This window comes from Syngnathoides biaculeatus, chromosome 19 (assembly GCF_019802595.1).
Source record: "Syngnathoides biaculeatus isolate LvHL_M chromosome 19, ASM1980259v1, whole genome shotgun sequence".
NCBI classification, from domain to species: Eukaryota; Metazoa; Chordata; class Actinopteri; order Syngnathiformes; family Syngnathidae; genus Syngnathoides; species Syngnathoides biaculeatus.
Window position 1 is genome coordinate 2,945,771 of NC_084658.1, and position 13,234 is coordinate 2,959,004.

At 39.7% G+C, this 13,234-nt stretch overlaps 1 protein-coding gene across 1 annotated transcript in view; it reads right to left on the reverse strand.

The window, feature by feature from the left end:
• The window catches only part of ofcc1 (orofacial cleft 1 candidate 1), a 131,751-nt gene extending 123,465 nt beyond the window's left edge, over nt 1-8,286 (reverse strand). The window contains exons 1-3 of the mRNA XM_061805561.1: nt 8,232-8,286; nt 6,947-7,073; nt 653-895 (exon numbers count right to left, since the gene is read on the reverse strand). Coding sequence (XP_061661545.1) covers nt 653-895; nt 6,947-7,036 — 333 coding nt within the window. The 5' untranslated portion in view covers nt 7,037-7,073; nt 8,232-8,286. The remainder of the gene's footprint in view (nt 1-652; nt 896-6,946; nt 7,074-8,231) is intronic.
• Nucleotides 8,287-13,234: the final 4,948 nt, after the last annotated feature.

The following is a 13,234-nucleotide window of genomic DNA, read 5'->3' on the forward strand; positions in this document are numbered from 1 at the left end:
TTGCAGTGATGGAACTTTTCACGAACGTTTCAAAATAGGAAACCTCTGTCCTCTCTTCAAATGAAACTGAAAGAAATGTGACAATGAGTTTAGATATACTGTCATGTGGAGTGCTGTGTGGCTAAGCTACATTAGCACAAAAAGGTTGTTTGTTGTCGGGATGGCATCTTTTGATGTCTCACTGTATTTCCCATCAATAGAATGGAGTATGTTTTCCATTCAGTGTGAGCGTTGCAGAGGCAGCAGATGTTTTGCATTTATGCCTTTTTCATCATGCACAAATCTGAGAGAAAGATGTTTTCAAGGCAGCCTCGCTAAGCATAATGTAAATAAAGGGTTTAAAGAATGAACTACCCGATTCTGTCTTTTCCTGCTAGAAGAAAAACATATTAGTGTCAACAGAAGAAATGGAGGCAACATGTCACTGTTACCTGCCAGGGAAGATCTCTCAGTTCTCATTGAGCCATGCAAGCCTTATCTGTTAATCGCAATGCTTAGTACAAACCAAACAGTTATGTTGATGTGCCAGTATTTACACATCTAAAAGAAAAATGCTTGGCAGTTATGAATCAGTCATTTCTATGTAGCATTCATTAGATTAAAATTGTCTTTAAAAAAAAAAAAATGGTGTTTCTTAAAGGTACATTCTTACCATGAAGAGATTCTGGTTGATATGAAGGTTTATGTTGTAGAAGCAACCCTGGTGTTCAATTGGGTCAGTTGATGCCATCCACTCTTGTAGCCCTTTGTCATTTTTCCAAGCAAGTGACTGACCCCCAAGATGGCTGTGAAGGGCTACAGTGACACTGTAGAGACCCTTGGGAACCTTGTCTCTGGTGGCCCTGAGACAATGCACAAACACCTCCACAGGCTGAGGAGTTGTACTTTTGTGCATCTGTAACAACAAATACAAGTACTTTTTAAACCAGCTTTGTGTTCTCATTCATTTCCAGTTGTGACTACAAAGTGAAAATGCTTTGCAAATGTTGAGCTCCACTCTTAAGGTACTGGACAGTACCCCAACGTATACAGCTAAAAAGCTATAAGGATCAATTGCTTTGGTAGTGCTCATTTTGTTTTACAATGAAAGTACAAATAATTGTGGAATGTTTAGAACTGTTCTCTGTGGTGAAAAACAATTAGACAATATAACTAATTTTTTTAGCTGTGGAGGCCCCGTAGTTCAGTGGTTAGAGCAGTGGTTCGGTAAACCAGGGATTGTGGGTTCGTATCCCACTGTGGCCTCCACTCCCTGAGAAGCAATGTGTCAGGAAGGGCATCCGGTGTAAAAATTGTCCCAAACATATATATGCGTTCATCTGAGATGATACGCTGTTGTGACCCCAAAAGGGACAAGCGGAAAGGAAAACAACTAATTTTATAGCCAATAATGAATTTAGACATTTTTTGTGTTGTTAAAAAAACTGCTATAAAACTGCTCTAGAAAATGGTTATATGATTGAATGACAAACTTTATTCTGAGCTCCAGCCAAGTCAAACCCAGAATAAGGAGAGGAGTCAAACCAATCAGAAGTGTGTACATTTTCTCTGTAAGTCCTCCTTCAAAGCACTGAGCCGGATTATAGAAAAGGGCACTAAAATATTTGCCTCTTCTAACAACTACAGATATGAGCAAAAGGCCAATATTCTTCCAATCTTTGTGGTTACATGACATATAGTGTAGGCTATGGATAGGCTGAGAAACAATCGCAGGAGCATGAGAGAATATGCCTGTGAGCAATTACTGATAGTATAGACATTTTCAGTTATTTGAGTGAAAATTAGCGGACATTTTGGCGGCACAGTGGTGCCTCAGCTTGTAAAGTGTTGGCCTCACAGTTCTGAGGACCCATGTTCAATCCCGGCACCACCTATGTGGAGTTTGCATGTTCTCCCATTGTCTCTGTGAGTTTCTCCGGGCACTCATGCAACATTAAACATGCAACATTAATTGGACAGTCTAAATTGCCCGTAGATGTTATTGTGAGTGTGACTGTCTTTCTCTATGTGCCCTGCAATTGGCTGGAAACCACTTTAGGGTGTACCCCGCCTCCAGCCCATTGACAGCTGGCATAGCACTCCCTGAGACCCTTGTGAGGATAAGCAGCAAAAAGAAAATGGATGAATGGATTATCTAAAATTTTGTTCTTCATTATTGGAGTTTAAGTTCTTGTTTTCATCCAGGCATCCACCCATCTGTTTTCTTCCACCACTGAGTTACAATTAGGTCCAGGGTAGTCTAACTACATTGTGGAATACTCAATTGACCTTAAATTTGGTGTTTTATCTTTAAATTACGATAGTTTTGGCGCACCAAGGTCTGACGTTGGGCTGTTTTATAGGGCCATTTGAGCCAAATTGTCTTGGCCTTGTAAGAACCTGCTCTGCTCCAATATCCATACATCCATTTTCTGAGCCACTTATTCTCACGAGCGTCGCAGAAGTGCTGGAGCTAATCCCAGCTGCCACCGGGCAGGCGGCAGGGTTCACCCTGAACTGGTTGCCAGTCATTGGATTGGCTCTAGCACTCCCGTGACCCTCGAGAGGATAAACAGCTCAGAAAATGGATGGATGGTTGGTTTAGGTCCTGAATACATGAAAGTAATGCTAATGGACTATAAAGTCAGTTGGGCTCTGAGATTGACAAACTCATGTCAAATCGTGAAGGGCAGAGTCCAAAACAAACATGGTGAAGTAGTATTTAGCTATTAGTTGTCAGGGGCAAGGCCATCCGATTGTCCCAGACGTGGCCGCCTCCAGTAGCAGCTTCCTCACCTGCACTTCGTTCAGGCTAAGTACACTGTGTATTTAAGATTCACGTGTGTCAGTGTGTGTTTGTGTCTTTTGTACTTTGATGTCACATTCCTGCAGTTCAATGTTCACATCTATGATCCTTTGTGCACCAAAGCCTGCCTCGTTGATGACCTTGCCTCTTTGTCTTTTGATTTTGACACTGTTGCCTGCTTGGACTGCCTGCCAGTGTATCGACCTTGGATCGTAAAAAATCTCACCCCGAACTGTACCTGCTCTTGAAAGTCTTGTATTTTGGTTCCAACCCCATTATCAGTTCTTGACTTTTATGGTGCACACAAATGGAATAACTTGCCAAAAGAAGTGACGTCAGCCCCAAGTGTGAATGTTTTTATGTCCAGGTTAAAAACTATTCTTTTTTCTCATGCTTTTTAGAGGACATGTCATGGTCTACATTTTGTTTACGTGGGTTTTGTTTCATGTTTTCCATGTCTCGTGTGCTCACTTTGTTAGCTGTGTCCACGTGTTCTTGTTAACATCCTCCCTTGTGTTGACCAATCAGCTCCCTCTAGCCACTTATGTCTTGAGCAGGTGTTCCTCATTGTCCCTTCAATCTCTGTATATTTAGCTCCTTGGTTTCTTCTGGGTTGCTGGTTCATTGGTTGTTGTTGGTTGCCCATGTGATTGTCTCTCTGTGCCATGTCTTGTCTTGTTTCCAGTTTAGGTTTGTTGAAGTTTTTCTTTGCTACTTTGGTTTTGGTTGTTAGATTCTGTTTAGTTTGCCGTTTTTGGAATTAAATATTTATATATTTTTAGATACCTGAAGTCCTGCCTTGCCTCTGTACTTCCTTATACTTGGGTCCTTCGTGTCTCTACTCTGCCTCACCTTCAATACCCCCAACCGTGACAGTATTTCCATTTTTAAATGATATTTCATGCACTGTACGATGTTTTAATTGTAAAAATTTAGTCTCTGTTTTAAATATTTTATTTCTTTGTTCTTACATGTGTTTAATCATGTAAAGCACATTGAGAGTATCAAATTGTAATTATTGTTAAATTAGCCAGATTGACCATTTTGGCTATATTCTCTATCGTATAAGGCACAATGTACATATTTTATACCGACCAGTTTATTTAGATATTTCTTTTCAACTCTTTAGTCTATTATCGCACTGCAGGTCTGAGAGGAATGCTATACCAGGTAGGTCATACATCTGACAAAGTTACTTGAACATGAATTGGGTTGCCATGAGTATGAAATGCACCAGATAAATAAATTTACTTAAAGTTATTGTTAGAACACAGTTGTTGTTTACATAATATTGGACATTACAATCTGGCGATGAAGCTTCACTGTGTCGGTGTGCTTCTTTCTCATCACCAATCTGTGATCTTGCTGCCACTCTTATGACTCTATACAGGCTGTAGGTATTAGCTTCATTAGCTTTGGCAATTGTCTTCGGGCTTTTTGTGCCGGTTTATCCAATCAGGTGGTCCTGGGCGTAGTTTTTTCTTGCGTCATCACAACATCCTGTTATGGACAAGATATTTGAGTGATAAAAACAATTTTAGACTGACACCGAAAATACAGTTTTGGGCCATTTTTGGCAATCACAAATTTTCATTGACTTAGAAATTTGTACTAGTCTGAGCATGCATGTATGCAGGTGGTGGCCCGACACAATGGTGTAGTAGCCCCGGGCCATCGAGCCATCATTAATGTCAGACCTTTCCCACTGTTAAGCGGATGATAGACAGCTACAACATTTTGTCAGTTATAACAAAACGATGGACTGATGGACTGATAAAGTCAAACTGCAAGCTGATCTAAATCATCCATGTTCAAATTACTAGTATAAAGCAAGTTTCTTTCGGCTTGTCCCTTTCGGGGTCGCCGCAGCGTGTCATCTCAGATGAACGCATATATATGTTTGGCACAATTTTTACGCCGGATGCCCTTCCTGACGCAACCCTTCTGTATATGCCATGCTAGGTTATTTTTTTTATTTTTTATTTTTTTACATTTTACCAACATGTATTTACCTGCTGAGGTAACTGACAATTAAAATCAACCTAATCAATCAATGATGCATTCATTATACCTTTACGATTTTAAAATTGACATCCACATCAATACAAATTGCAACTTTTTTTGCAACGCATATACCTGTATTTATACCAACAATAATATATTGATAGCGTAGTATCTTGTGGTGGAATATTGGCACAAGTTAAAAGTTTTACAACTCAAAATTGCTCTACCTGTGCCACACAGCAGTTATTGCTTTGTCAATATGTGCAAGTGGTGTGCTGAGCCCTGCAGTAATGCTTCCCTGTCATCTCTCTGTTTGCATACCAAAACAACAACAACAAGAAAGGAAAAAACAATTTGGGTAGAAGTAAAATTAGTATAATTGGTGGCAAAGCGGTTTAGTCCACACATTTCACATTTGGGAGGAGGTGACAAAGGCCTTCAAACCCCCACATTGAACAAAGAGTGCACAAGAAGAGGAGGGGCAGAAAATGAATCAAGAAGCAAAGGAATGACAATATAATGGCATCACACTTCAATTTGCACATGCATGTCTTTATGAGCTATTGTTGTTATCTGGCCCACATGTTTTCACAGGCATCAGGAAGACATTAAGGTGAAGGCAAAAGGTGAAGTGAGCCAATTTTTTGATAACAGACGTGGTTTGTTTGCCGCGAGCCCGAGTGGTGCCTAAAGTGCCGTAACATTACAGCACTCCTACAGATGAGATCAAAGGCTCCACAGAGGGAGCCTTCATGCTTTGGCTGGCAAACCACGCTGCTGTCGGTGACATATCTTCCCAAGGTTTTGCACACATTGATTGATCACACAAAATGCACTCTTAATAGAGACAGGAAATGACACATACAAAAACTTCCTTTCTTTCAAAGTATGGGCTAATATTCAGAGATTAGGCTTTCTCGTTAATTATTTTCATTTTAATTAGTAAATCTTAATTAACAATGAACATTTACCCTTAAAAAATTTGGCTTTAGAATGAAGGAGGGGGGTGAAGAAAGGAGAGAATAAATATGACAATCTTTTTGGGACCTCCGGGCAGGATTACTGATGCAGGCTGCCATAGTTATTAAACACGTTCTAAATTAAATGCCTCCATGAATTTTGCACAGAAATACATTTTCATAGTTTTGCATGCCAAATGTGGCATTTCATATTTCAGATTCATCTCGCTGCAGTAATTTTAGGAAAATGTCATCTAAACAAAGATTTTGTCATTTACCAAAGGAAATTACTATGCGTTGCAGGTTTGGCCATTGCTTTCGCTCGCTCTTTCTTTCTTCCCCTCTCCCTCTTCTGCACCCTATTCTGCCTGTGCCGGTTGTTTCAAGTCAGCAAGCCATAAAAAATCTTTATCTCAGTGAAACACAGCAATTTGGGAGATAATCGAATGGTGACTGGGGGGCACAAATGCCAGTCTGAGGAATTATACCACAATCTCCCCTGCATTTACAACCTTCCTCAAAGCCAGTTGTCACCCTGGAAGGAAAGCCCCTGACTGAAGATTCATTACATCTTTAAGCCAGCATGGTGGCACGGCAACCACATCCCCACACGCAACACAACAGCACACTCCTCCCACAGCTGCTGATGATCCCACCGAAGCACCATACTCTTCTCTCCTACTTTTCCCCCTTCTCCAAAGACTTCCCTTTTCCCTCTTAGACACCTAAAATCACAAACAGGTCATATGAAGCTGTAACAAAGCGTCGTCTGCTGCTGGATGGTTGGCAGCGGGGAGGTCAATTTGCTCAGTGTTGTGTAGCATATTTGCCTCCTGGGAAATAAATCTGCAGTTTTCTCAAGCAGTTTTACATGACCTGTCTTCCTTTTGCGTGATTTCATGCAATTACATCAGATGGGTATTTTTGAATATATATTCTGCACTGATTTGGCATTTGGTAAACAATTCAGGATCAATAAACTGTATTCTTCTTAAAGATGAAATCCGTATTTGTTGCGCCGTCTGTTTCATCAAGCAGTGCAATTTCGGCCTGTTTGATATGAATTTAACTTTTGACATCTCTCCATAGGTTAAGTACTGCAGAGAAAGGGTACCAAAAGGGTTGAGAGATGCGGAATCATTTTATTTAATTTAATAAATTTAATTTATGAAATTTGTGGTGTGGAAATAAACCTTACCTGCAAGTGACATCGGGACACCGAAAAAGAGGATTCTGGGAGTTCAGTCATCTGTCCATATTTGCACATGGCTTTCTGGCCTTCCCCCATAACTCGGTGGGACAAGCTTTCAAGGGTATTGTTGCTACTACATGAACAACATACGCACACAAAAAAAAAAAAAAACAAGTTAACCCTGTTAGCAACCTGCATTTTGGACTCTGTTGTCTGTCTGTAGCCAACAGCAGCCCAATCTAATAACAAAACAACAAAACACTTCTCGCTCCTCTCGCTCCCTTTTTCACCCTTTCAATCTTATCAGGGGTAAAGTAATAAGCGGCTGGTTCGCTCTGTCTCCTCGCTACATCTCTTAATTCCTCAAAATAAAGCAATATCACAAGGGGCCCTGACCTGCCTGTGACTGGGGATAAGATGTGAGTAAAAAGAGGGATAATTTGTAAATAAATGCTTAGCATCAAAGGCAGGCACTCGCGCTTTCTTTTCTATCCTTCCCCACCGTCTCTGTTTGCCTATCAAAAGTGTTACATGTGCTTTCATCAGTTCACAACACGGCACAATGTGCCTCCTTAATGCAATTACTCAACCTCCATTAAATCAGAAACAGTAGAGACAAATGAATTACACATTTGTTACAAAAAAACACAAGTCAGCTTCATGTCACCCTTCTTTTTTTTCCTTTCATGAGCATGGTGAGAGCGATAGGGAAATAACTTTTCATTCAGTTCCAGGCAGATGTAGCCCTAGGTGATGCGTAGAAAGTCTCCCGTGTCTAATAGCCACCCACCATTGATATCGGAAGGAATTTACAGGGTTCAAAGCTGTCAAGAGGAGGTCATTGCGCTAAACTCTGAACTACATTCATCTGACAGGGCTGGTGTCCAACTACCACCCACCCATAAAACCGCTAAACATAAGAGAAGATCCTGATATGAACAGTAGTTTCTTGATTCTATTATGTCAAGCGCCATGCGAGACCGTAATTGCTTAAAAACAAAAACATGCTAAGATGAATGCCCACAGGGCATTTGCTAGGAGATGTGACGTGTGATCTCTGACTTCAAGTGGACACACGAAGAATTGATGCGCCTACGAGCTCAATGACATGGACGCAGTTCTGTGGCCCGGAGCCATCCTATACCCACAATGCAACGCACATGTAAGACTTGGAAGATTACATGCTTTCTCAAATGTCAGTGGGAATACAAATGCTTTTCACACGTGTAATGATGATGTGACATCAGATGTACATTTAGAGAGAAAATTTATGAAAATTAAATGGACTCACCAGTGGGCTTGTGTGTTTATTCTGGATTGTGCCTGTGCAACCTCCTCACAGTGGCTTTGTGCATGGGGGACCTTTTAAAATGTGAAAGAAGGTTCAATATCTAAATGCAACAATTACTATAGTCTTGTGAATAGATTTTGAAATGTCCAGAAGAGCCTTTTTCCATTCTAGGTTTGTGAAGAGCTTCCACTTACAGAGCAAAGAGAACACTTATTTTAACTGGAAAAATCGCTGGCCACAAAGTTAAATCTTGCACAAATCAAATAATATATTGACGATTTATTCTTCACTTTTTCAACAAGTACATCATTGTAATGTTAGAAGCTAGAGACACTGATGTACCGGAATAATACGCTTTCTTCATTTATGTTTAACTTCGGCTCAATAAGAATTGGTAATTTTATTTGGATGGGACATCTAGAAAGCTTTGAATTTCACTCTACCTTCAACTTTTGTTATGAACTGGAGTTACACAATCTGTCCAAGACACTATAATTGTCTCCTTTGCAAGAGGCAGCTGTGTCCCCATGCAGGGATCCTCATGTGAGTGTGCAAATGTTCGACAGACTCTTCAGCACCTCCAGTTTCTGGTCATTCAATCCCAGTTCAATCCCAGTTGTAAATTAATGATTAAAATGAAATTAAAGATGTGCTCATGATCAAAGCTGGGACCAGAGAGGGTTAAAAATATAATTTTTTAATAATATTCTGCTGTCAGGTCATACAGACAGTTTAAAAAAAATTAACATGCACTACATCAGATTAGGTAGAATCTAATGTGAGGTGCATCAAAAAAGTGTATCTACTGGTGGAGAGGTATTTATTTAACCATAGAGTCTGTTTATTATTGTCACTATAATTTGCAGTAATAATTTCAAGTTTCCATTCATTATGTAACTCTTCTTGAGGCATTTTTTCAAACAATTAAATATGTTGCCAAGTATAGACAATGAAATACAAATGAAAGCAACAATGCTTTTATCTACAATGGTCTTACTTTTGCATTCCCATTGAAGATCTCCAAAAGCCTTCTCACCATCTTTGCCCACTTGGTCATCTTCATCGTTGACTTCAGAGCAGTGTTCTGTAAATTCACAAGCACAATAGAAGAGTTGAGCAAAAGAAATGAACTCTCCTGCAATCTGTAGTGAATCGATACCGGGTACACCCTGAAGACATGTTGCGTTTCATGACTGTGAGTTTACATCCAGTCAGCACATTCACAGGGGCTATATAGACACATTTATGCTGTTAAGTGATGGCATCTTCCTGTTTTTAGAGCCTTTCTATGGAAGAATAACCTAAGAAGAAAAACACAATTATTTTATTATGAATGGATGTAAAATCTCTAGTAGATAATGCCGTTTGAATGGACAAGTGACTGTTGAAATAATTGTGGAGTGCATAAATATAATGGGAGAATAAGATAACAACGATCCAAACATTGATATAACCCACTGATTATCCAGTAAGAGAGGATGAGTCAACTTCTTCTTTGGCTTCTATGTGGTGACAAGACATTGTTGGAAAATTTTTACCAATTCCACTCACTTTACACTCGTATATGACAATACTCCAATTCTATTTTCAAATGAGATAATGAATAAATAGAGAGGGTGGCACTGTGGCGCAGCTGTAGAGCGTTGGCAGACCCACCTGTGTGGAGTTTGTATGTTCTCCCTGTGCCGTAATAGATTTTATTTTATTTTTTACACCACAACATATTAGTTAAATATGCTCCAGCCTTTTGATGTGTGAAATGTGTCTATTCTCACATTGCTAATTTGGGTTTTCTCCAGGCACTTTTACTGTGCACATTCCAAAAACTGGCATCTTGAGTTATCAGTCCTAACTCTGAATTTTCCATTTGTGAGAATGTGAACATAAATGTTTGTCCATTTGTTCCCCTGTGATTGACTGGTGACCAGTCATGGGTATACCCCCCTTCTTGCAAAAGCTTCCATAGGCACTCTCCAACTCACCTGTGACCAAAGGACTAGAGCTTTAGAAAATAGATAGGCAGATTCATGTCATGATGGCCTCAATTGAACCATGCAGCCCCCAGATTCTCAACAGCGTGACGCTGCTGTAATCCTCCATGACCCAGGAAGCAAAACCATCCAATGGACAAACAAACACATGAGGTCTCTGACTTTTGTACAGTAGATTTTGCAAATATCCAACTATTTAAGTTGTCTTGAATGCATGATCTAGTAAGAGCTCTTTACTTGAGTACATCCAAGAGACTTTCAGAGTATTGCTGGAAATAAGATATTGCCAATTCCAAATAGTTGCAGTGGGGGAAAAGACCAAAAAAAGAAAGGAAAGTGGGGCAAAGAATTAAGAAAGTGGGCGAATAAAAATGACAGAAACTTACATACTGTGACGGCAACAGATAAATGTGCATGCACATGTTCTTTGTCCATTAGCTAAAGCCACCCATACACAGCATAATGGACGTGGCTGATGTGCTGGTGAATATGGGATGATGACACAGATATTCCTTTTTTGTAGCTGACCTGCTGCAGTGAAAGGCTGCCAAGCGTAATCATGTCAGGTCGTGCGTGCTCCCTCGGCAGCCAGGCATGGCGAGGGACCACCTCCTCGGACTCTTTTACTGCAAAAGGAATTCATCAAGGACCTCTTACAAGATATCTTGTTCTACTAATACATATTATAAATAGTATGATGCAATTTTGAGAACAATCTATAAACAAAAATAAATGCGGCTCTCAGAAATATATTTTTAAGACTACTAGCACATGTCACCTATTAGCAGGAAATGCACAAGACCACTTCCTTATCCAGCTTCTATTTAACACAACATGGATATTTTGCATACTACTGAATATACAAACTATGACAAATATCGCTATAAAGTAGTGTTAAATTGTTTAAGTTTATTTTGTCATTGTACTTAAAATGTTTCAGAAAGGTTTTTAATATTATATTAACAAATTTCATTTAAAGAAATACATTTTAATTATTCTCTAATATTGCCAGTGAGTGCACATGCATAGTAAGGTGAATAGAATCCTCGCATTACTTTGTATAGTACTCTCTCTGCCCAAGATGGTACTCGCTGCTCGTACTCCATCCTCTCCTGTGTGCCAAGCATCGAGCTCAGCTTGGGTTTTAGCAGTGGCACAAGCCTGGGAGGGCTCATAGCCTGAGGCAGCACCATCACAACCACCATGGAGCAGCACTGGATTACCCGTCTTTACCTCTAACACCTCCTCGTCCCTGGAGGCTACCAGTGTACCTGGAGAGTTATGCATCAGTGGATATGCACACACCCTCGCACACACATGAATCAGTACACATAAACATCATCACATGAATACATTGACTAACGAATTGCATTGTATTATATATAATAACTTTGAAATGTTAAACAATGAAAAAAGAAATATCCAGATAGTCTCTGACCAGTTTTGCTAAGCCTGTTCAGAATCAAAGGGAAACTGGAATCTATCTCAGTTTTTGATGTGAAACTCAGGGCATTCGTTAGCAAAAAAAAAAAAAACAAAACAGCAGCAAGAGCAAATGCGGTATACAGTATGCCCAACCTACTGTAGCTCCACATTCAGCAAAACAGATTGAAGCAGGTGAGGTTTTATTCTTTGTTTTTTAACACGTCATCCTCCCATGATGACAGTCGTTGATGTTTAGGCTTTTTTCTTGTTTACGTATATCATATCATACTTGTAAAAGTACATAATAAGTGATTTAACTTCTCTCCGAAGACACGAGGCATGTTAGCAAGTTCAGCTTCAAACAATATGTCATCAAACTATAGTCATTCTCATTAGCATAGCATTCACAGGAAGTCAGCTAACCTGAACCAACCTGAAAAGTGTCTTTCAGGTAAAGTTTGCCTACAGACACTTTTAACCATGAAAGATTTCAACCTAACGCCCAACTACAACACTAATCTCAACAGAACATAATGATACTTTGTTTTTTCACAAAAAACAACAGTTTCATATAAAGTACATACTTTACTGTACTGAACTAAATGTACTACTCATGAGTGATTTGTTTGTGATTGGCCAAGGAGCAATGTACTACTAGGCAGTGCATGTACTGCCATGTGTGGATTGTGATTCCTCAAGGAACGACATACTATGTAGTGAAATGATTATATTGAGATTCACAATGCGCCAGGGAACAGCGTACATAGAAGGGGGCTATAATTCTACAAAATGCCGGGAATTAATTAAAATTAACTACATACACATAAAAACTACATTTTTCAACATAATTTTTCATTGAGAGTTGGCTTCTCTTGGCTACTGCAGTATATGTGAAAACCGAAAAACTTTTTGCCTAAATAACACACTGAGAGAGTTTATCATCAATATCATGTAGACCATTAAGTGGCCAAACTGAATGCATGCATTCACTACTACTAGTAGGAGCATTTGCACTAGCAGGCTTGCATATCAATAAAGATGAGTATGTTCCTCTTCCCGCCCAAGGGATTGCTACAGCAGATGCAATAGCAGTTGAATTTAAGCTTCTAGAAGTTGGATCTGGACATACAGCTGAGGAACTCTACAAAGGTGTAGATGTTCACATTACTGCCTCCACTGTTCACAACAAAGGTGTGGCGGCTGCACTGGCAATTAAGTTCAACCGAGATGAAACTGCAGGACAAATCTTTTGTGATAGTCACACAACACTTGGATTTGATCGTGGTATGTCCAAAGTTGTTAATAGTATTGAGGATAAGATGAGAATGCAAAACCTATTCAATGGTTTCCTTTTAGACCTGGATATTGACCAAAGAAAAGATACAGTCTCCATGACAACTGTCTCCTGGGCACTGAGTCTCTTTGGACCAGATAACATCCAAAAACAATGGAACTACTTCAAGGATTTCAAAGTCTTCATGCAGCAGAAACCCAAGCCAAGTGCGCTTTCAAAATCATGTGCTATCATGTGCCATCGCTGGAAGGATTTCAGGAGCTTCCTGAGTAGCCATGAGTACATTACCAACA